General features: G+C 37.5%; 1 protein-coding gene across 7 annotated transcripts in view; it reads left to right on the top strand.

The window, feature by feature from the left end:
* The window catches only part of GPAM (glycerol-3-phosphate acyltransferase, mitochondrial), a 93,974-nt gene extending 72,052 nt beyond the window's left edge, over window positions 1-21,922 (top strand). For 6 of the 7 annotated variants that reach the window (XM_087764534.1, XM_087764539.1, XM_087764536.1 and 3 more), the window contains 15 exons: window positions 673-769; window positions 1,754-1,890; window positions 3,217-3,316; window positions 4,039-4,251; window positions 4,645-4,758; window positions 6,786-6,871; window positions 7,874-7,989; window positions 8,717-8,787; window positions 10,467-10,731; window positions 11,260-11,402; window positions 12,972-13,049; window positions 16,092-16,232; window positions 16,983-17,172; window positions 17,281-17,339; window positions 18,558-21,922. In XM_087764534.1, the coding sequence (XP_087620660.1) occupies window positions 673-769; window positions 1,754-1,890; window positions 3,217-3,316; window positions 4,039-4,251; window positions 4,645-4,758; window positions 6,786-6,871; window positions 7,874-7,989; window positions 8,717-8,787; window positions 10,467-10,731; window positions 11,260-11,402; window positions 12,972-13,049; window positions 16,092-16,232; window positions 16,983-17,172; window positions 17,281-17,339; window positions 18,558-18,674 (1,927 nt within the window). In that variant the 3' untranslated portion in view covers window positions 18,675-21,922. The remainder of the gene's footprint in view (window positions 1-672; window positions 770-1,753; window positions 1,891-3,216; window positions 3,317-4,038; window positions 4,252-4,644; window positions 4,759-6,785; window positions 6,872-7,873; window positions 7,990-8,716; window positions 8,788-10,466; window positions 10,732-11,259; window positions 11,403-12,971; window positions 13,050-16,091; window positions 16,233-16,982; window positions 17,173-17,280; window positions 17,340-18,557) is intronic. The other variant, XM_087764538.1, reaches the window with a different exon arrangement.
* Window positions 21,923-21,997: the final 75 nt, after the last annotated feature.

Raw genomic sequence — 21,997 nt, 5'->3', positions numbered from 1 at the left:
ACCTTTTTTTTTTTTTTCCTCCTGAAACTAGGCTTGGTGCTAATGCTTAGACCAATATTAGTATCCTTTGTTGTTTCAGGCTGATATGGGCAAGAGCAGCTAGCTGCAGCATCTTAGACTGTGAAACATCTTTTTTCCAGTAGCCCATTGAGTATCATAACCTGTAGTTATAAATATCTCGGAGAGAATCTGACCTTAGATAAAATCTTCTACTGTGGTGTCTACCTTTACTACTCAGGATGAATGTCTGTGTCACGTTCCTAGACTTTTGTGATGCAAACCCTGTATTTTTTTGTAACTATATTAAATTCTCCCACAAGACCAGATACATGTTGTCACCTAACGTGTCACCTAACTAGCTTAGTTATTATAACTGATTATTGGACCTCCATTAACTTGCCCCGTATGTAAAGTGGTCTCTGCCCTTTGAACAGCCTTCAGTGAGGTTGACAATAACAAGTTTTGTGTCATAATTGCAGGAGACTGAAATGTGGTTACTAACCATGGCTTAGCTGATAGGCAAAAACTTGTTAAGCAATTGGATTTTATAGTAATTTTGTTTGAATATGATGTAATCAGATTTTATGGCTTTGTCTTTAGTCATATAGAAGCAATATAAAATGGAGGCAGCAATGAATGAAACTTTCTGAGTTGTGTTTGTTCTTCCTTCAGGTTGACTGGCTGGGTGTTACTGAAGTTGTTTAACAGCTTTTTCTGGAATATTCAGATCCACAGAGGTCAAATAGAAATGGTCAAAGCAGCAACAGAGGTAAGGGAGGGTGGGGAAGAATCTGGTAAGGCAGATTTCTGATGTAGTTTCTGTTAATGTTTACAGCACTTTCTCTTTTTAGGAGAGTTCTGCTAAGTCTGTATGATACCAGGTTGTAGATAGATGTGTCTTATGTCTGTGAAATAGTGTTTTTAATTAAATACAATGCTCTTTGAGTTGTGTAACCTAAAATACTATGTGAACTCTGGTTTTACCTTTGTTTCAGGATCAAATTTTAACTGTCGGGCTGAATGATTATCTTGGATAACCTGCATCCAGCAGTATTTCTTTTTTTTGTGCTGAGGCAGCCAGTAATAAATTAGTAGGTCTATTTAGGATTTCTCACTCTTACCTTATTTGGAATAAAAATCTTTTAAGAAATAAAATTTTCCTGTTTCTTACTAGCAATCTGTTCCCAGTCCTTCGATAGTTATTGAAATTTGTCAAAATAACTCTTAAACGCTACCATTTTCTTTACACTCAAAGGAATTGATTCTTTTTGCAGGGTTTGCCTTAGAAAGATGGATTAGATAAATAAACAAAAAAAAGGTTCCTAATATTTTCTGTTGTCTTTTGATTACAGTGTTTGGGAACCCCACTATTCATAGATTCTTGCTGATATCTAACAGAAACAAATAGCAGTACTTGGGTGACACTGGCGATTTGACCACATCCCTTTAATTGTTTGATTGTTGTCTCAGTACTGTGAGTCTGAAGAAACTGGCAATATTAATCATTGTTTTATGCATACAACTAAAAACTACAGTCTGTGAAAATTAAGAAGTACAGTTGACTAAAATGTTTTCATTGTCACAGCTGAGTGAAAACCAGAAGTAAACAAACTGAATGATGGTAACTGAAAAATACCATCAGTTCCGATAATATGATGCTAGCAATCTCAGTGATGGTTTTTAGAAGAGGAGTAATATTCCGCAGTTCTTACCAACTGTCTTCTCTCTTTTTTTCCTTCTTTCTCCATCATAGATGAATTTGCCTCTTATCTTCTTGCCTGTTCACAAATCCCACATTGACTACCTGCTCCTTACATTCATTCTTTTCTGCCATAACATCAAAGCACCCTACATTGCTGCAGGGAACAATCTGAACATCCCCATCTTCAGGTAATAACCTCTTCTTATTTGAAAAAGACTGAGGTCAGGTGATCATCGGGTGACCTATTGCACACTATATCTTATGTCCAGGTTTAAGATAATCTGAGTATTATTGGGCCATTGTGTAGAATTTCTTTGGTTCCTATTATATGCTCAGAGAGAGAGCATAAAAATCCTGAGAAATTCTGTCATAACCTAAGTAGAGTAAGGAAAGATACTCCCTTCTTCTAGGACTCTCAAAGTGGGTAGGTGACTAAGGAAAGGTAAGTATGTGAAGAAGTGTGTATGTTCTGGTCGTCTTCATGAAGGTTAATGAGCTGGCTAATAGGCAGCGACAGTACTGAGTGAATAGTACTTTCCGGGCAAGTACTCCAGTTTAAATTATATTTCTGGTGGCTGAAGAACATAAGAAGGTCTTTTAGGTAGTATTTTGCCAGTGAGACAGAATTTGGGGATAATTGATTTCTGAAAAGCCGCTGGATCTTGCTGGAAGCGGTGAGGAAAGAAGGGGGATACCTTGACTTAGAGGGTGTTTTGCACCAGTGCTGGTCTGTGATGATCCCAGTAAGAAAGGCATTCAAAGTATCAATTAAAATGCTGTTTATTAGGGCTAGCAGTATAAAGAAAGAGAGACTAGCATAGGTGATCTAACATCCCTTTAGTTGCTGAGAACCCCGAGTTGTGCAGCATCCAGCAGGCCTCCAATGTGTATGCGGCACACCATGAGGACCCTGCCCACAGAAAGGGTTACCACATTTTGGTCATTCGAGCTAGTATAGGATTTTCTTACAAGAAAACAACTCTATTCATCATTTCTTCTGTCAAGTAGAAAGGATGTTCTCATGAGAACTTCTTGCTGCACTGTTAGATAAAGGCAAGGCCACGCAGGTGGCATAATTGCTGGTGCCAAGTGGGAGCTGCTTGCAGGCTGCTCTGTTAAAATGAGCTGGCTGAGCGGATCCTGCAGCCAAGGGGCATGTGCAGCACGACACCGGCACGAAGGCCATGCAGCACAGCACATACTGCGGCCAGCTCAGGTTAACCATTACATGGTTCACCAACATCGCAATGTACAGTAGTCTCCCGGTTGGGGTCACTGCAGAGGGTAAGTAGTCTGTCAAGGGAGTGAAATGGAAAGACAGTGTAGAGAAGCCTGTTTCATGAGTTAAACAGAGGAATATTTGTGTGGTCCCATCATGTGTAAATAGTGTAATACATTTTAGTCTTTGAGAATTTCAGTACTTTCAGTTCCTGTTGCATCCTAGGAATTTTGTACTGAACATGTAGTAGTTTCCTGCAAACTAAAATCAATGAGTTTAATTCTTCTTTATATAGCACATTGATCCGCAAGCTAGGAGGATTTTTCATTCGTCGAAAGCTAGATCAGAGTCCTGATGGTCGTAAGGACTTTCTCTACAGAGCTTTGCTCTACGTGGTATGTATTTCTTGTTTTTGTTTCTGTAGGAAGCATTTCAATCAAGTGGCAAGTGCAAAAGCGAGTTCAGTCAGTCTGGGGATGTTTTTTACTACTTTGAATTTGTCTTAGGTTTCATGCTGCAAAAAAAGGCTACATTTTTGTATGAAGTCTTGGATGTGTAGAATAAAAGAGAATTGAATGCCCAGCACCTTTGAGGATGAGCAAATTTTCATCTTGCATAATCCTTATTAAAGAAAGTGGAATTAATACTGTCTGAATTAATGTTAAACTTAAGCCTTGTTTCTCTCATTTCTTTTGTACTGGGGCATATCTACAATGATTCTGTTAACTTAATGGAAGTCTCTGTTTACGATGGGTTGATGTAATCCTTTGTGCCATTCAGTATAGTAGCTCTGTTTGCATCTTGGAAGATGGGATGTACTGAGGAACCAAAAGGAGATACGTATGCAAATCAGCTAGATCAACTGTTGCTAGAGATGCTGTTCTTGAACAAATGGCATTATACTGCTTGTATATTCACGCAAGTTCAGCTGCAGTTTGGTCTGGGTTTGTGTCAAGCATTAATTATTGCTTTTGGTTTTTTCGCAAGTATTTATGCCAACTCATGATCTTCCAATGTTTTTAAAAGGAAATGGTTGGTGACAATGTATTTCAAATGTGAATTTGCCAGTATAATTAGATATTTGGTTTTTCCTCTTTTCCAATCCTTTTGTATTCAGCACATAGAAGAATTGTTGAGACAGCAGCAGTTTTTAGAAATATTCTTGGAAGGCACACGGTCTCGAAGTGGAAAGACATCTGGAGCTAGAGCAGGCCTTTTATCTGTGGTTGTGGATGCTCTCTTCTCAAATGCTACTCCTGATGTCCTAATTATACCTGTGGGAATCTCCTATGATCGCATAATTGAAGGTCACTATAACAGTGAACAGCTGGTAAGAGCAATTGAACCACTTGTTTTGCCTAGGGGGTTTTCTGTTTATGTGCAGGAAAATGTGTTACGTAGTTAAATTATGTGCTAGTAGTCCTCTGTCACATGTACGTGGTGGTAATGTTGAAGAGCATAGAGCCATGAATCACAAAACCTCTTTGACAGGGAGTGCTGAGGTATGGGTGACATACTTCTAAATGCAAATCTATGACATAACAAATTATGTGGTCAAGTGGATATATATGGAAAGCAATAGTTCTCTAGATTTACTTAAAGTTATAAGGTGCGTCAAAAGATTAGGTCTTGTTTTGTCTGCTGTTGCATGCATTTTAATTTTAAACATAACCTTTTAATTGCAAATTGGAAAAACAACAAAATAACCACCCATGTTTTCCAGGGCAAGCCTAAGAAGAATGAAAGTCTTTGGAGTATAGCTAGAGGAGTCTTCAGAATGCTGCGGAAGAATTATGGGTGTGTCAGAGTAGATTTTGCGCAACCATTTTCCTTAAAAGTAAGTTTGATATTTTGCAGATCCTTTTGAAGGTTTGACATTTTTGGTATTTCAATAGTGGGACGCATTTATTTTGATTTTTCTCTTTGTGGGTTATCATCACTAGCATTATCTACTGAAGTCCATTCAAGTGGGACAAAAGTATCCCTGGTTTGCTGACGGCATGAGTCTTCGGACACATTTGTGTTAAGCTGAAATAGTCTCAGAATTGATATAAAGGGTTGTGTTAGGTTTGAAATGGTGTAAGTATTCTCATTGGGGTTCTTGGTTTGGTTTGTTTCAACAAACAGTCTTTAAAATTATCCTTGTACCATGTTTAAGTTGTCAAGACATTTGGAGTTGAAGGAAACTGAATACTGTTCTGCAGTTTGAGTAATTGAATGGTTTACACTGTTGTTGAGGAATGGCATTCATCTCGCTGGATATTTAAAACTGCTGAGCAAATTAGTAGCTATAAAAGTATTATGGATCATAGATCACAAAAATCTGCATATTCTTTGAACATGACAGTTTATTATTAGTTTACAGTTATTACTCTATAGTAATTCACCAAATACTGTTGTGTAGTTTCTCAGGGAATGGGGTGGTGCAGTACTAGCTGCCTTCACTTTTTAAATTTTCTCTGATCTCTTTGCAGAATCCGCTAATACTATACTTAATTTATCTGCGTTTCACTAATCTGTGTTCGGCTACAGTATGCCTTATTTTTAGTGTGACTTTAATAAGATTAACTACTGTAACAACAACCTACTAGAACATTATTCAAATTAATTAGGTGTTCTTCTTTCTGCCCTACTTCTCCCAGAAAAGCAGTAGGTTGGAGAGCTTTGGAGGGTTCAATTACCGCAGCATGAAATTACTGTGACTGTCTGCACTGCATTATAATTAGCATAGTAGGGAAACGTATTAATTCACTTCCAAAGGAGAAGGCTTGGGTCAGTTCCAGGCTGTTCTTGGTAGGGAGTTAACAATTGTTCTTGGATCAGTGTAAGGAAAAGAAGGTTATCTGTCCTCTTAATCTAGTGAAATGCTGATCACTGTATACCTTCCTAGCAACCTCTGTCGGGTGTCATTTGTATGTGTATTTATTTTTGTACTCCAGAAAGGCAATAAATGGCATAAATTGTTTAAGTATGCCTTAAGCAAGATTTGCAGAAGTGTAACTGTATTTTTAAATTGATGTAGTTATTGTCACTGCAGGTTTTTCTAAAGGAGAGGAGCTTTGGGGGTTAATTCTGGGCATCTGCAGTTCTGTGAGCAGAGGCTTAGAAGCAGAAGAGAGTGAGCTGGCTGTGAAAGTCTTTCAAGCAGCTTTCCTGGGAGGGAACTGTTCTCCTGACCAGCAGGTTAAGTGGCTCTTTAGTTTCCCACATCAGTCTTTATAGAAACTGAAAGAACAGAGTGTCCTGAAAACAGAGTAATGTAAATGCTAACCTGTAAGGAGAGGTGTTTGGCTTTTGAGAAATTTGGAATTCAAGAATTCCCAGCATGCGGTACCCTGCCTCCTTCCTGGGTGCTTTAGTTTGGGGCACTGCGAGGGGGTCTTGCAACTGGAGTTGCTACACTGGTGTTTACCTATGGAGAAGTTCCCTATCCTGGCATTTGAGGAAAGCAGCAGCAAGCAATAATTACGGTCTCCGTGTTGGTTCTGAAAGGGTGTTAGACTTCGCTCTCATTCATGTTAATGAAGGCAGTTCTCATTAATTTAATGATGGAGAAGCTAGTCTCAAAGGAGTTTTCCCAGCAGGATGCTGACAGGGGTTATGTGTTGTTATTGTTGCAATATTTTTTATGAAGTACTGATTCCTTGCTGTGGAAAGTTTGCCTTTTCATAAAATAAAATCAAAAGTGAATAAAATGTTGCAAACCTTTAAATTCTGTGACCTTACTACTGCTCTTTTAGTGTGAGCTATTTTTAATCACTGTTGCACTTTTGAGTAATTGCCGTTTTCATATAACAATATTATCAGCTGAATGCAGGAATAAGGTGGAAAAAGTACAAAAAATAACAAATCTTCTCTTAACAGGAATATGTAAACAGCCAAAGCCAAAAACCTGTGCCTGCTCCTCTTTCTTTGGAACAAGCTTTGTTACCAGCTATACTTCCATCGAGGTAGAGATTTTTTGCGTGTTGGGGAAAGGGAGAACAGATAGGGGTTGGTTGGTTTGTTTGTCTTTTTAGTGTTCTGCATTACATTCCAAGCAGTGCTTGAACTCCCCAAAGGTGATACAATTGTGTATAGAAAAACTAAAAACATAGACGATTGTAACTGTGCAATTTATTATGAGAGTTGCATTTTTTCTGGGGAGATCTGTTTAAATAAGCTTGAGAAGGCTTTTTTTTTCTTTTTTAAATTTTAGTGACCTCTGTTGGTTTAATTTTAAATTTTAGAGAATAACTTAGGGGAAAAAATGACACACAATGAAAAATGAAAGATTTGGTTTTAAACCTCACAAACATTTCAGGTGGGTTTTGGTATAATTCCAAAGCAAATAGGACTTGTGAGTGAGTACCCCTTGCTCAAGGAGGTGACTGTCACTCAGAAATGCAAAACTGTGCTCAAGGCCTAGATCTGCATTTGTTACACAGATGTCCATTTTAGCTGAGGTCTTAGCTTGACTTGTACAAACTTGTGTGGTCCTAGAAGAGACAAAGTCAGTCATTTATCTTTAGAAAGTTTTAGGTCCATACAGAAAGGCCATTTCTAGTTTGTAGAGAGGCTGGGCTGGGCTGGAAACTACCTTTTAAGGCAGATTTGCTTAATCTACTGTTGTCCATATTCATTGAAGGGAAAAGAGCTGTGGGATGCAAATGATGTAATGGCAAAGTCAGGAATAGCCATAGGACAAGGTAAACATTCTGTATTGCAATTTTTCTTTTGGTGGTCTTTTCTTGGATTGTTCTTTAGTGTGAAGAAATAATCTGGAAAAGTTGGTAGATATTAAAATTTTTTTGGAGCTTGTCTCACATAACGTTTTTGTGCCCTTACCAGACTGCATAGTGGGTTTTTTTGTGCTGTCGTTCAGTTAGTGTATTAAAAAAAATCAGTCTAGTTTATTTTACATTTTGATCAAAATCTAAATGTCATAATGTGAATTTTTGTTCTGTATTCAGACCTAATGATACTGTCGATGAAGGTACAGAGGCCTCACTGCCCAACTCCAGGGATATCACTAGTGAACCCTTCAGAAGAGAGCTGATATCCAACTTGGCTGAGCATATTTTGTTCAGTAAGTGTTATAGTATCACTATCAGTTACCTGTTTTGTTTTGCTGATTGCATGAAGTAACTTATTGTTTGGTAATGTCATACTTCCCAATTCCCTCCATTCAGGTGATCATTTCATGACTTCAAATGCTTTCTTGACAATTCTCCATCCCTTGCCTCCCTCCCTCCTTTTCAAAGTTTAATAAACTCTCTGATTAAGTACAAGCTTTTTATTCTGTTTTGGTAACTTTTGTATTCCTTGGACTAGTATACTGAACTTGCTGTACTCTGAAGTGTTTGATTGTCATACTGATACACTGATTTCTTATCACTTCATATAAGAAATTATTGCAGTGTTTTAATGGCATTATTTAAGATAGTCCTCAGGTAAACTCATCTAGGTGCATGGACCAGTGTTGCTAGATTTTATAGTTTATGTGGTGTATGCTTCATTCAATAGATCTGTGATTTGTGGTATGAGATGCCTACAAAATGATACTTAGCTTAGTAGACATTTATGCTTTACTCAGCCTTCTTAGTTCAAGTTACTTTAATTTGATTAATATTGTTACTATATAATACATAATACACTTTGTATTTCATTCAGAAGGTACGGTTCTGTGCCAGTATCACTACTTTTTTTTTTTTTTTTTTTTTTTTTTTTTTTTTTTAAATAATGGGTACTCTTTCAGTTGGAATGATGTTCTGAACTTCTCAGGTGCATAATGAGTTTATCTTGTTTGTGTCTAGCTGCTAACAAGTCCTGTGCTGTGATGTCTACCCACATCGTTGCCTGTTTGCTGCTGTACAGACACAGGCAGGTAAGGCTTCCATGCTGCTTGAATAGCCAAACATTACTTTGGCCTTGTTAATTAAAAAAATAGTATGCATTTTACTATTGTGTGATACTAATAAAAGAAGAAAGATGCATTTAAATTAAAGTGGATTTCAGGTAATCTTGAGTGCAGTATTTTAGTTAGTGTAGTGGATGCTTGAAGACAAGCCATTGTTGATGGGATGATAATAAATACTCACGTGGAAATAGATTTTTGTAATTCAAAATGTAGTTATGCTTTTTTAAAAGAATACATTGTTTTTGGTTCATTGCATTAAGATTGTTTTTTACATCTTAAGTGCATTCGCTGTTGAATATCCTAGAAACTCTTCTGTTAATTTTCAAATGGGTTTTGCCGTTTCTTGGTACTAGAATATTATACCATGATGGCAAAGTGATACTAATGTTTAACTGAAGTCTTGTGCATGAGGCATGGAAGAAATTCTTTTTCTCCTACAAGTGTGTTTAGCATTTTTTATGAAATGCCTTCTGCCTCTAATCTGAACCTTTTATTGCACATAAATCGAGAACAAATTGAAAAATACTGGTCAGATATGTAATCGTCCTCCTTGAAGACAGTATCGCTATTCCTGTGAGCCCAGTCTTTCCAATTCCCTAAAATAATGGGATCAAAGAAGCATTTTACAATGTGATCTGAAACCATCTTGACAAAAAACAAGGAAAAGAAGTGCTTGAGGAAAAACTTTTCCTCAGGTCCCCAAACAATTGAAGAGAAGTTCTGCTAATTACAGTATTCCCATATAATTGGTCATTCATTTTATAGCATAGGTAATGGAAATATGATATCTCTAACATGTTCTTAAAGAACAACTCAGGTCTCTGCAGGTTGTGAAATAAACCAAGAAGCAAACAAAAAACTTGGATTCTCAAAGTAGCTGCATGGCTTTACAATATAATTGCTTATAATTCAAAACCTGTGGATTATTTTAGCAATATCTCTGTGAAAACATGGTTTTCTAATAGTACTGTTGTGCTTTGGATTTTTGAAAATTAATGGCTTGTTTATGTGTTTGCTGTATACATAGGCCGCACCTATGTGCTAGGCCGCACCTCAAATATTGTGTTCAGTTTTGGGCCCCTCACTACAAGAAGGATATTGAGGTGCTGGAGCGTGTCCAGAGAAGGGCCACGACGCTGGTGAAGGGTCTGGGGCACAAGCCTTACGAGGAGCGGCTGAGGGAGCTGGGGTTGTTTAGCCTGGAGAAGCGGAGGCTGAGGGGAGACCTTATCGCTCTCTACAACTACCTGAAAGGAGGTTGTAGTGAAGTGGGGGTTGGTTTCTTCTCCCTAGTAACGAGTGATAGGACGAGAGGAAATGGCCTCAAGTTGTGCCAGGGGAGGTTTAGATTGGATATTAGGAAAAATTTCTTCACTGAAAGAGTAGTCAGGTATTAGAACAGGCTGCCCAGGGAAGTGGCTGAGTCCCCATCCCTGGAGGTATTTAAAAGCCGTGTAGATGTGGTGCTTAGGGACATGGTTTAGTGGTGGACTTGTCAGTGCTAGGTTAACAGCTGGACTTGATGATCTTAAAGGTCCTTTCCAACCTTAACGATTCTATGATTCTATACAAGATTATGTGGTTTACGGATAAACTCCTGTGCAAAAAAAAATTGCTTCCCTTTATGATTATGATTTTGTTTCCAGGGAACTGATCTTTCCAGGTTGGTAGAAGATTTCTTTTCCATGAAGGAGGAGGTCTTAGCCCGTGACTTTGACTTGGGATTTTCAGGGAACTCAGATGATGTTGTCATGCATGCCATCCACTTGTTGGGGAACTGTGTAAATATCACAAACACTAGCCGAAACAATGAGTTCTTCATCACTCCCAGCACAACGATACCTGCTGTCTTTGAACTCAACTTCTACAGCAATGGAGTACTTCACGTATTTATTAAAGAGGCCATTATTGGTATGTGTTGGGGTTTGCCAAGGAAAGACTTTCTTGTGACCCATGAAGTCAAAGTATCTGCACAACCACCCCCACCCCCCATTTTGCATGTAATTTACTGACATATATTTCTTCCCTCCCTGCTTCAGCCCATGTTTACTCTAACAAAAACAATTTTAAAGTAAACTTGGTTTTGGTTTGTAGAATGTTTCACTCATTTTTCTCATAATCCTTTACCTTTCTTGGAAGTATTAATGTATTGGTAATAGCCTTAGGCAAGGCACTATCAGAGTTTTGAGCCAACATGGCAAAACTTGTGCTTTGGTCACTAATATTTTCATAAGATACTGTTTCAGTCTGACATTAATTGGACACAAATGGAATAGTGGTGAATTCTGTATTTATTCTTCAATTGCATGTGTAATGTTTGACTGCTTTTGTCTATTTCTAGGCCTAAAAGTTTTAAGTTTCCTTCGCTATTTGGATATATCACCTGGATATATTTATATTTGGAAAAATAAACTTAGCTTATGTTTGTTTCTGCTCTAGCCTGCAGTCTCCGTGCTGTTCAGAGTAGGAGGTACAGAAATGGTACCAGTGGTGCTTCTCCCAGTTTGATTAGTCAAGAGCACCTGGTCCGAAAAGCTGCCAGCTTGTGTTACTTGCTTTCTAATGAATTTACTGTATCTTTGGTAAGTAGTGGCATTAATTGTCCGCATGTCAATTTTTTTTTCTGCTTTTAACTGCCTTTGTTACTTTAAAGAGAATTTATGCTTTCTTCAGGTGTCACAGTTCTGATATGTTCACTGTAAATACAGTTGAATGATATGGGTATTGAGAGGTTGAACATTGTTTGAAAAAGGAAGATAGTGTTGTTCCCATTTGCTTCAAGGAAATGCCTGAACATTTGAATGAACATAGTTCCATCAGAACAGTTCATCCAAAAGATGTTTGGCCTAAGATAACACATGAATTAACTTGCCGCACTCTTGACACTACCTCGTTTTCTTGGCAAGGTGTTACAAAATCAGTCAGTCTGGTTTAGGGGATACTTCCTGAGTATGTACTGGGTGCTCATGCAAGTGCTAAAGTGGGTGATGCTGGGGTGAGGCTGCAGAGTTTCTGCTGTGCTGGCTTTAGGCCTTTCCTGAGAAAGAAAAGCTTCTCACTCTGTCAGCTTCCCACAACTGGAAGTCGGGCTTCTTAATGCCTTTTAACAGATTTTGTGTTGCTTATGTCATTAGACCATCACAACTCTTATCTGCATTCTGCCCAAACTATTTCAATGTTTTTTTACTTAAACAAATACAAGTCTTTAAGAATACCCAACTCATATGAGTTTGCATAGATGATTGAAATTACACTGGGAACTAAGGCTCCAGATTCTAAAGATATTCTTAATTTGCATAGGAGTGCAATAGACACAGTGTGCCACACCTAGTACTTAGTGGCAGTTTTAAACATGGCCTGACTTTGGTTTTTGTTTTGTTACAAAACACTGAAGAGAGCTGATGTTATCTCGGTTTTCAGACACTCTGTATACTTGCAATGTTAAATGCTAGATTTTTTTTTTCTTATGTGTAGAAGTTACTTAGAATTCTAGAGATTCTTGAATTAGTTCTTAAATTTGCACACATATTTCTAACTTGTGCCTTTTTAAATGAAGCGTAAGCCAAATTTAGTATTTTTGTCTGGGCAGTAATGTAGCTCAGATGGTGGGGTTCTTTAGTAATATTATCCTTCTGCTTTCAGAGTTAATAATTGATTTTTTTTTTTTTTTAACTTTGAAAATATTTCCAACATGATTATGAACAGTGTAAAAGAGGTTAGTTTTTTTTATTCAGTTTCAAAACACGTAAGGGAATTTCTTAAAAGTGTACTTTCCTTTAAATTCCAAATAAATGACTGGTATGAGTCTCAGTGATTTTAGTTTTAGGATGATTTTATTCCAGAATTGTTAACAAACTAAAATTTGGTTAGAGGCGATTAAAAGGGGAGAATATTAAATGTAGTTTTCTACCAGTGTAGTAATGCATTGCTTCAAAAAACTTGGACAAATTTTAAATATCCTATTTCACTGTAATTTTTTAATGTCTGCCAAGCTAAACATAAGAGTGGTGCATTGGGATTATGCTGGTAAAAGTTTCATAACTTGCTTAAAAGGAATAATACTGCTGTATCTAAAACATTCAGGGGGACTGGTGTTGCTATAATAGGTATAATGGACGTGATTTTTTGAGTGCATTTCTTTTGTTGTGCAGCCTTGCCAGGTGATATATCAAGTTTGCCATGAATCTGTGGAAAGGCTGATACAATACGGTATTCTTCTGGTGGCAGAGGTAAGGTGATAGAGATACTAAATGAGCTTTGTTTCTTGTACTTCACTTCAGCTGTAGGTAGTTTATGCTTCGTAGTTGAGTCTTGTTCTAAATATATGCTGTTACTGAAGGCTTGTAACAATTTAACAAATCCAGGACTGATACTACTTCATTCTTACATTTATAAGCATCAGACATTTGCGTATAGTCATCCTGTGATGCCATGAATGACTCTGTGTGTAATTTCATTGTACTATTCAACCTACTAGGAAAGACACATATTTTATACTGTCTTGTAAAATCATAGAATCATAGAATGGGGATTTATTTTACTATTGTGCATAAATAAATAAATGGGTATTCATTTTATTATTGGAGCCCTTTCAAATTGTAGCATAGCTACATGGATGTTGACTTTCTACTCTACAGGATTTAGTAGTCCAGATCTTTTGTCATTCTTTGATTCCTTTGCATCGGTCTCAAAATTATTGTAAACCTCCTCTGCTACGAGGAGTACAGTAACTGCCAGTTTGCAGATTCAGGGATGCACTGGAGTCGCTGTGTGGTGCAATCTGCCAGAGCCGTACAATGTAAAGAAAACGTGAGGACCAGGGGGCAGCTGACTCAGCATACCTTTGCTTCCCAAACTTTTTTTGTGCACAGGAAACAAACCTTGGTGCCCAGGAGGAAGCAACAAAATTTAAAGAACACATGGAAGAGAGTTACATATTTGGCTGCTTTCTTCTTGCAGCTCTCCAGTTTCAAATGAGGCCAGAGCTGCTTCTGGTGTATTTGTTAATGGCCACTGCTTCACTCTAATCTTGCTGCATAGCTTTTGCTACATGCTTCCATTTTTAATATGTGTAACCACAGGTACTATTCACTTGATAGAACTCAATATTAAGCATTCTCCTCTTTTGGAGTTACTACTGCTTGCTTTTTGTCTGAAGTACTGACATGTTGTCATGCATTAGAGTGTAATCATTGTTAGATAAATCCAAAAATGAATGCTAATCAGAGGGTTAGGAAGAAACCTGTATGTTCCATGCCTGGGGACAGATAAGGAAAATAGGTGTGGACAGCAGTAGGTATGTACCTCTGTCTACTCAAGCGTGAAACCTGTCTTGAGGGTTTTTCTGTACGTTTTGGTTGCTGAGTCTGGTACTTTGCTGTTTATAGCTGGGATATAGATAGCTATTAGGCAGTATATAAATATTTGTCTGTGTTGTCTGAAATACACCAGCAGTGCAACATTTGAATGCTTAAAAAGGAGATACATTCCATCAGTAAATTTCTTTGAACTTAGAAAACCTCTGTACCTGCTTACTTCTTTTAAAATGTTAAGAATTTGCATAATCAGTGCAAACACTATAAGCAACAGTTGTTTCATGATTTTGGACAGGTTGGAAATGTTTGTGGGGTTTTTACAACCTCTTCTCTAAGAAAGGTAGCTAGCTTCTGCCCCATCTAATTATTTCAGTTTACTGCTGACATTGACATGTTGATAAATTTCCCATTAAATTAAGCTTGATTGATCCATGCTTTTTTTTTTTTTTTTTTTAAATTCTTTTCCTGTGATTCTAGTGTTTACTTCAAAAACTAAGTCATATTCGTAACACGTAGTGATCTCTTCGGTAGTTTTTAAACTTATTTTGTGGCCTTTGGTTCATTCAAAATAAAACATTTGATCAGAGTGTAAGACTGGAAGGATGTCAGTCTTCATTTGCTGCAGGGGCTTTTTTCTTTGTCATGAATATTATGACAGTAATCACATCTACAAGGTGTCTCTTATCCATTTGGTTTTAATCTTGCCTGATTCTCGTTTCTAAATGGAATAACTGTATGGGGGTCTTTCATCAGTAACTTAGCACCTTTGAAAATTCTTTCTGTTCTACTACTTTTAAGCAAAACAAATAATGGTGAATGACTGACACTAAGGCTTCCCTTATTCTTTCGAGTGTGTGTTCGCTATCTCTAAAACACATTTCTGAAGATTCATTGTTGAAATTGAATGTTGCACAGACATTGATCAGTCAGGTGGAGTATTTCTTTTGCACCTCAGTTACTGTACACCTGAACTTGTGACACACCTGCATTATTGTCTCTGGCAGATTACCTCGCTATGCCCTTGCAAGTGAACTTTACAATACTTTACAGCTTTGCAAAGCACTTTAGTAATTAATGGTTTTACTAAAATAGATGGTTTTATTAAATAGATGAAAAGCAAACAACAAACTCTTCTTCCCTCACAATATTCAAGTTAAGAAATTCCACCAGTGGTATTCTTGCTGTCACACGCTCATCTCAAAAGCCTGAAGAAATGTATACTTACCTAAGACACCTACTTGCTAATAAGTGTAAGTCTGTGTCTTGCTCCAAGGGTGGATTACTGCAGGGCATTTGTAGGCTAAACTTGGATGGTGCTTGTCAGGGTGATTAGCAGAAAGGAACTGCTGTGATGCAACAGGTAGAGGGGTCTTAATGTCTCAACATAATCAAGGTTTAAACAATTTGGGGCCTTTGTGATTAAAACTGGCTCATTCTCTTCCAACCAATATCTCATGTGGGGACAAATAGAAGAGCAGCATCATTACAGGCAGTAAGTTACCACTTCCACATAACAACTTACGGCATTCTGCATTAATTGAGGTTTTAACTATTGTAATATAATAACGCAGAGTTTACTATTCTGTCTTTAAGGCAACAGTAGTATGGAGGTTAGCAACATCCAAGTCCAGATAGCATCTCAACTTTTTATTCTAACACAACTGAAAACACTTTCTTGGCACCTGCTACTGCATGGCCTCTGGTAGGAAGATTCGGCAATGCTTGCATAGATTTTCACTTTTATGTGACAGGCAAACTAAAGAAAAACAGTCTTTTTCACCAAATGTCTCTTCTCTCTGCTTATCACAACCCTGTCTACAATTGGACCTCACCTGCTTTCTTTAAATATTGGTTAATGAATGAACTGATTAAGTCAGAGGAGATTATAAAATAAACCTATTGTTTGCCTCAATTTGGGTTTTTTACCTATTTACCACCTTGTCTTTCAAATTTAAGCAGGATGATCAGGAGGATGTTAGCCCCAGTCTTACAGAGCAGCAATGGGATAAAAAACTCCCTGAGCCATTATCTTGGAGAAGTGATGAGGAAGATGAAGACAGTGATTTTGGAGAAGAGCAGAGAGATTGCTACCTGAAGGTAATATTATCCTAAGGCTAATATATTGAAGTCTGTTGAAAGAGATACAAACTACTTCACTAGTTCAGGAGGGGTTATGATAATTTTTTTTTGCTGGTTCACAGTATTAGTCTGTTGTATTTTGTCACAATCAGTAAAACACCTTTCTCTCCTTCCCATGGGGAAGACAGCTGAAGAAACATCAAATAATCTTATAGGGAGGTGCAAGGGCAATGGTTAGTGTCATGAAAACTGATAAAGTCTCACGTATCTTTAGTGTCTAAATGTTTTATTCTTTACTGACAGCACACACTCTAAAAGTGGCACATTATGCTGATATTTATTTCCAGCCTAAATTTCATTTCATAGATTGATCATGTTGATTTTAGGCATATTACCAGTTTTCTCACAGAGCTGACACAAACATTGTTTAGGATATCTTGTTAACACTTGGAGACTTGTGTCCATCTCTGTGAATCTATGGCAACCCTTCTATTGGCTGCAGAACAGTATGATGTCTTTAATTTTATCTTCGGAAAATAGTTATTAATATCCTGGATGAGAAAAAAGTAGCATTGATCTGTGATATGCAGTGCCTGTTTTGTCCCTTGTGATAAACTGGTTTTTTGCAATGTTTTCATAACATGCTGTGTTGTGCCCCTGTACTCCTTTTTGTACTAAGAATTATTTGGGCTGCCGTTTTGCTGTGTTGCAGGTCATTTCTTGTTTCCGCTGGTCTCTGTCACTTAAGCTCTTGTTGCCCTTTCTTAGGTGAGCCAGTCTCAAGAGCACCAGCAGTACATCACTTTCCTGCAGAGGTTGTTGGGACCTTTACTGGAGGCGTATAGCTCTGCTGTTACCTTCGTGCACAATTTTAGTGGTCCTGTTTCAGAGTCTGAATACGTTCAAAAGTTACACAGGCACTTAATAAACAGGACGGAGAAGAATGTTTCTGTATATGGTATGTTAAACTCATTTTGGAACTGGATTTGATTCATTCTGTTCCTTGAGCATAAGGTAGCCCAAATTCAAGTGCAGTTTGTTTATCTCTGGGTTTTCTTTCTTGCAGCTGAGAGTGCTACCTACAGTCATGTGAAAAACGCAGTGAAAGTCTTTAAGGAAATTGGGGTAAGTGTTCGGTGATCAAATTTGGAGACTGTTAAGTTTCATTTTAATAATGAGCACAATTTTGACAATTCATGAAACCTGTTCGGTGTCAGTTTAAAATATGTGAATGTATCTCTGCAAATGTATTGTGGGTTTTGAGCATTTTGCTTTCCTTAAAGCTCAGGGCTGTAGGAGAAGAGCACACATTGCAGAACAGGGCACTTCTTGCCCCTGAGAAAACCTGGCTAGATGAGGGCTAGGTGACTAGGCATTTTTATTCACAGCAAGCGAAGTTTCTCTGCTCTGCTCCGTGTCCTTATTGGACATCAGTGACAATGTTGGAAGGCTGAGAGTGTGCTCTGTGCTTAGTGACAGCTAAATCTAAGTTTGAAGGACTGCTTAAATCTTCCAAAAGTATTAGTTACTGAATTTTGGCTTAGCAATGATTGATGCTCCAGCAGAAGCATCCTAATCGACCTTCAGTGTCCACCATGAGGATACAGATCTTCTTTAAAATAACAGATCAGTTTTGCACTTTACCACTCTCATTTTGAATTTTAAATCGCCTATCTAGATTTTGCAAATGAAGAGTTTCTTTCATCAGAATGACATGGCTTACTGAATGCCAGATGGGATTTAGCATTATAATTTTGAAAGCATCAGCATTTAGGCAAAGTATCACTAGATACAGGTTTTGAAGTCTTTGTCCTTGAATTCTGCTGTATTAAATAATCTAATGCTAGTTAGCCTGTAGTAAAGCCTATAGTAAAGGTATCTTCCTATAGACTGTAAGAGCTATGAAGAAAGCACATATCAAATCCGTTGTTTAATTCTAGTTTATTCTGCTGTTGGAAAAGTGGAACTAGATAGCATCTGCTGAGCACCTATTCAGAGCATAACATCTGAATTCTTGTTTTCAAAGTGCTTAGACTTTCAGCTGAGATGCCTTTTGAGTGCGTGTTTTATCCCTCGCTGTTAGGAGCTGGCTGTCTATCATACGCTGTGCTTATTTCTCAGTTTCTGTCCTTCCGTATCACTTGAAGGGCTTCAACATTGAGTGAATTCTAATGATATCTAAAGGCATTGCCATCTAAGACTTCCAGAAAGGGGGGGGGGGGGGGGGGGGGGGGAAGTGTTGCAAATGAGGCCAAATTTAGTATAGACCATAAACTTTTAATCACAAAAGAAAGGTGATTCTTGAACATGGTGATACTTATATGTATTCATGCTGTGCTTTAGGTTTTCAGTCAGACGAAACAAAGAAGAGACACCATTTTGGAACTAAGCACTACATTCCTACCTCAGCGCAACAGGCAAAAACTACTGGAATTCATCATGAGCTTCATGGTATTATAGACCACATATAGCACCTTTGTCCAGGGACATGAAGACAGGTTTTGAGACTGTGTCAAAGCCTGGGGACATTTGCTAATCCTTCAGAGTGTAAGGTGACGCTGTCTAGGTAAGGCCTTCTCTGACTTGAACTACTGGAAGACAAGTGCCTTCTTATGTATGCATTTATGGGTTTCTTACAGTCCCAATCCTGTTGTAATACAGCGATACTCAGATGACACTTTGGATACAAGTAATTAAACATGTTGCAAAAAATAAGATAAATGATCAGAATTAGATTTAAAATGGCGAGTGAAGTTTTATCAGTGTTATGTTTTAAATATACTTTTAAAGACTGTACCAGATGCACAAATACACATATTTGTGATCTGTAGCTAACCCTGAGATCTTGAGTTTAGTGGCAACGCAGCTTATGGCATAAACAAGTAACTTTCATTCCAATTCAGTTTTGTTTTAAATAAATGGTTTAAAAATTTTGCTTAGGCAGGATATATATCTCATGGATAAAGCCATAGTTTTTCATAAATGTTAACATAAATGCCAATATTCTAATGCGAATAAGAGTTACAGACATCTGAGGATAATGATCATGTAGCAGATGATTGTGAGAAATGTTAGCAGGCACACCTTGCACTATTAGAGCTGTGTAGTGCAGTGGTAAATTGCACTAATCACTGCTGTCATGAAGAATGTGAGAGTAGCGTTCTTGTTTTTATTATGGCATCTGTTACTCAGCCAGATGAAAGTCAGGAGACAGTTGCCTGAATGTGAATATCTTGTAAAATCTTAGATTATTATTTAATTGAAAAAAGCTATTAAGTTTGGTTGTTTTTTTTAATTAATAGGATGTCAGATTTTTTTTTTTTTTAAAGTGGAGTAGAGACTTGATTTGGTGAAATAACTTTTAATTTTGGCCCTAAAAATTTCATCAATAACTTGTGCAATTCTTTGGAAACAAGTGTTCGTATTATATTCTGTTGCTGAGCAGATCTGAATTGGCATGAAGTAGTAACCTCTAGAAACACAGAAATATCATAAACAATGTACTTCTGACTCTGATCTAACTGACTTAAAAAAAAAAATTCACAGACAAACTGAATGATGAATAAATTCTGTCCTATGAAACAGGACTCTGGTCTTGCAGTCTGATCCTTTTGCATGGAGGACTTGCACTGTAGATTTCGTCTTCTCTTCATGTGAGTGGAGATTAGATTGCAACCTGTAGTCCTGTATTTTAGTACAGCTGGTCTAGCTGAAGCAATAACTTGGTGGTATGTGAAACTGGTTTGCTTGTGAAATGTGTTTTTCCTCATTTGGATTGCCTTCTATATGAGGGAAATCAAACATTTCAATGTTTCACCTGATTCTTGTGTCCTGGCCTTGTGGGCGGAAAATCCCCCAAACTTCATCATGTAGTCTCTGTTGCTTAACACAAATACGGAAAAGCATACTTGAATCCCAGCACTTGCACTGTTACGCCAGCACAAAACTGATGCACACAATTTGAGTTTGTGGCCAAGGAGCTTGCATTTGTACTGCACATTTGTCAACAAGAATATTTCTGTAAATTTTTTTATTAAATGCTATTAATATTTGAGACCTGCAGTTTATAGTTTATTAGCATTATACTGTTAGCACTGTGAGACGCTTGTGTTTTGTCACTAAACCAGGTGCTCTACAACACTTAAAGAATTTCTGAACCAAAGCTACATTAATACGGATAGAAACTGACCCTAGAGTCGCGTTTGTTCTTATGTCCTTCTGCTGTCTCAGCAGGATAGTGATTACATCGCACATAATTTGTGTTGTGAAGTCTACTAGCTATTTAGAAAACAGTTTCATCTCATACTAGCTAATGTGCACTGTTCATTAACCTGATGAATGCTCCATACAACAGTTGTTGCTGATGGCTTCCATTTAATGTCAAAAAAAGACTAGGTGCTTCTGAATAACAAGCTCTCATAGTTTACTGCATTTTAGTAAATCCGAAGTGTACTGACAGCGAAGATTGTACATCAAAAAGATTTTTAAAAATGAAGCAATATGAAGCAAACAAAACTTGAGTCATTTTATTAAGAATGTTCTGCCAACTGATGTATTAGTTACCGTGAAACCCAGGAGTACTGTGGTCACTGGCGTGGTTTGGCTAGGTGTTGCAATTAAGATAACTTACGGCTTGCATTTAAAAAAAAAACAAACCAAAAACCAAAAAAAAAAAACTGGTTAATATAAATCAGTGACTGGGTAGGGTAATAATGCATGTGAATACACATTAATGAATACATATGCAGAGGGAGGGGGCACCTCTAAAACTGGTTTGGTTTTGTATGAAAAAAAACCTGCATGTGAGAAGTCAGTACTATGAATCATGTGCCACTGGAAGCCCTTTGCATTCTGCAGCAAGTGTGTATGTATACATATATATGCAAGCACGTATATTATGACCCATGACAACTATGCTTTTCCCTGAAAATAAAGCACAGAATATAAAATTATCAGGCTGTAAGAGTCAAAAACTAAAACCAACACTCTTGCACTGTATTTACACCTTCAGTGTCTTCTGATTTTATTAACCTCTCATTTTTCCTTTGCTGATAGAATGCCAGTTTGAGTTAATTTTGGTAAAGTTAACCAGTAAAGAAGAAAGGACTGGCCCTGAATTACCACAAATATATTCTAAGACTCTCCTCTTTTATAAGGACTTACACAAGTCTCATCATTCTTATGAGCATATTACTCAGGTGTGCAGGTCTTTTTGGGCCAGGATCTTTCATGGTATAAGAAACTTAATCTTTCCATATGCATCTTGTAGATCTCACATTTTTAGAGTGATCAAATGTAGAAATCTACTTCCCCTGCCACCACAGCTACCCAGGCCCCCAGGGATCATAAACTTGTTAATACAGTTATTTCTACTCACACTGACATCGGAGGCATGCCTACCTTCTCTTTGACAGTACAGGGCTTTATTCACCTATCTTGGGTTAGGAAGCATATACACACACTTGCGTTCAACTGACTGCCTGCTCCACAGAGAAGCATGAATCACCATGTAGAAGAAGGTTGAGGTGGGAGGTGATGTAAGATACTGTTGCTCTTGTGTTTCTGTGCTAATGAGCCCGATACTGCTTCCTTGAGAATGTTACCACGTTTTACCTGTTATGTGTAATGCCATGTCTGTTGTAGAAGCACAGAGGTGTACTGGAGTCATTTTAATAAATTAAACTGTTTGCTAATATGACATTTAACAAGCTCTTCTAGTGGTTTGTTTTTTCTTTAAATAACCTGCTAAGATAATTCATTCAATAACTTTGTCCTGTTCCAGG

This window comes from Nipponia nippon, unplaced genomic scaffold (assembly GCF_047370975.1).
Source record: "Nipponia nippon isolate SJK-2023a ecotype South Korea unplaced genomic scaffold, ASM4737097v1 scaffold_3, whole genome shotgun sequence".
Taxonomy (NCBI): Eukaryota; Metazoa; Chordata; class Aves; order Pelecaniformes; family Threskiornithidae; genus Nipponia; species Nipponia nippon.
The sequence above is the reverse complement of the archived record's forward strand: the minus strand, read 5'-3'. Positions and strand labels throughout refer to the sequence as shown.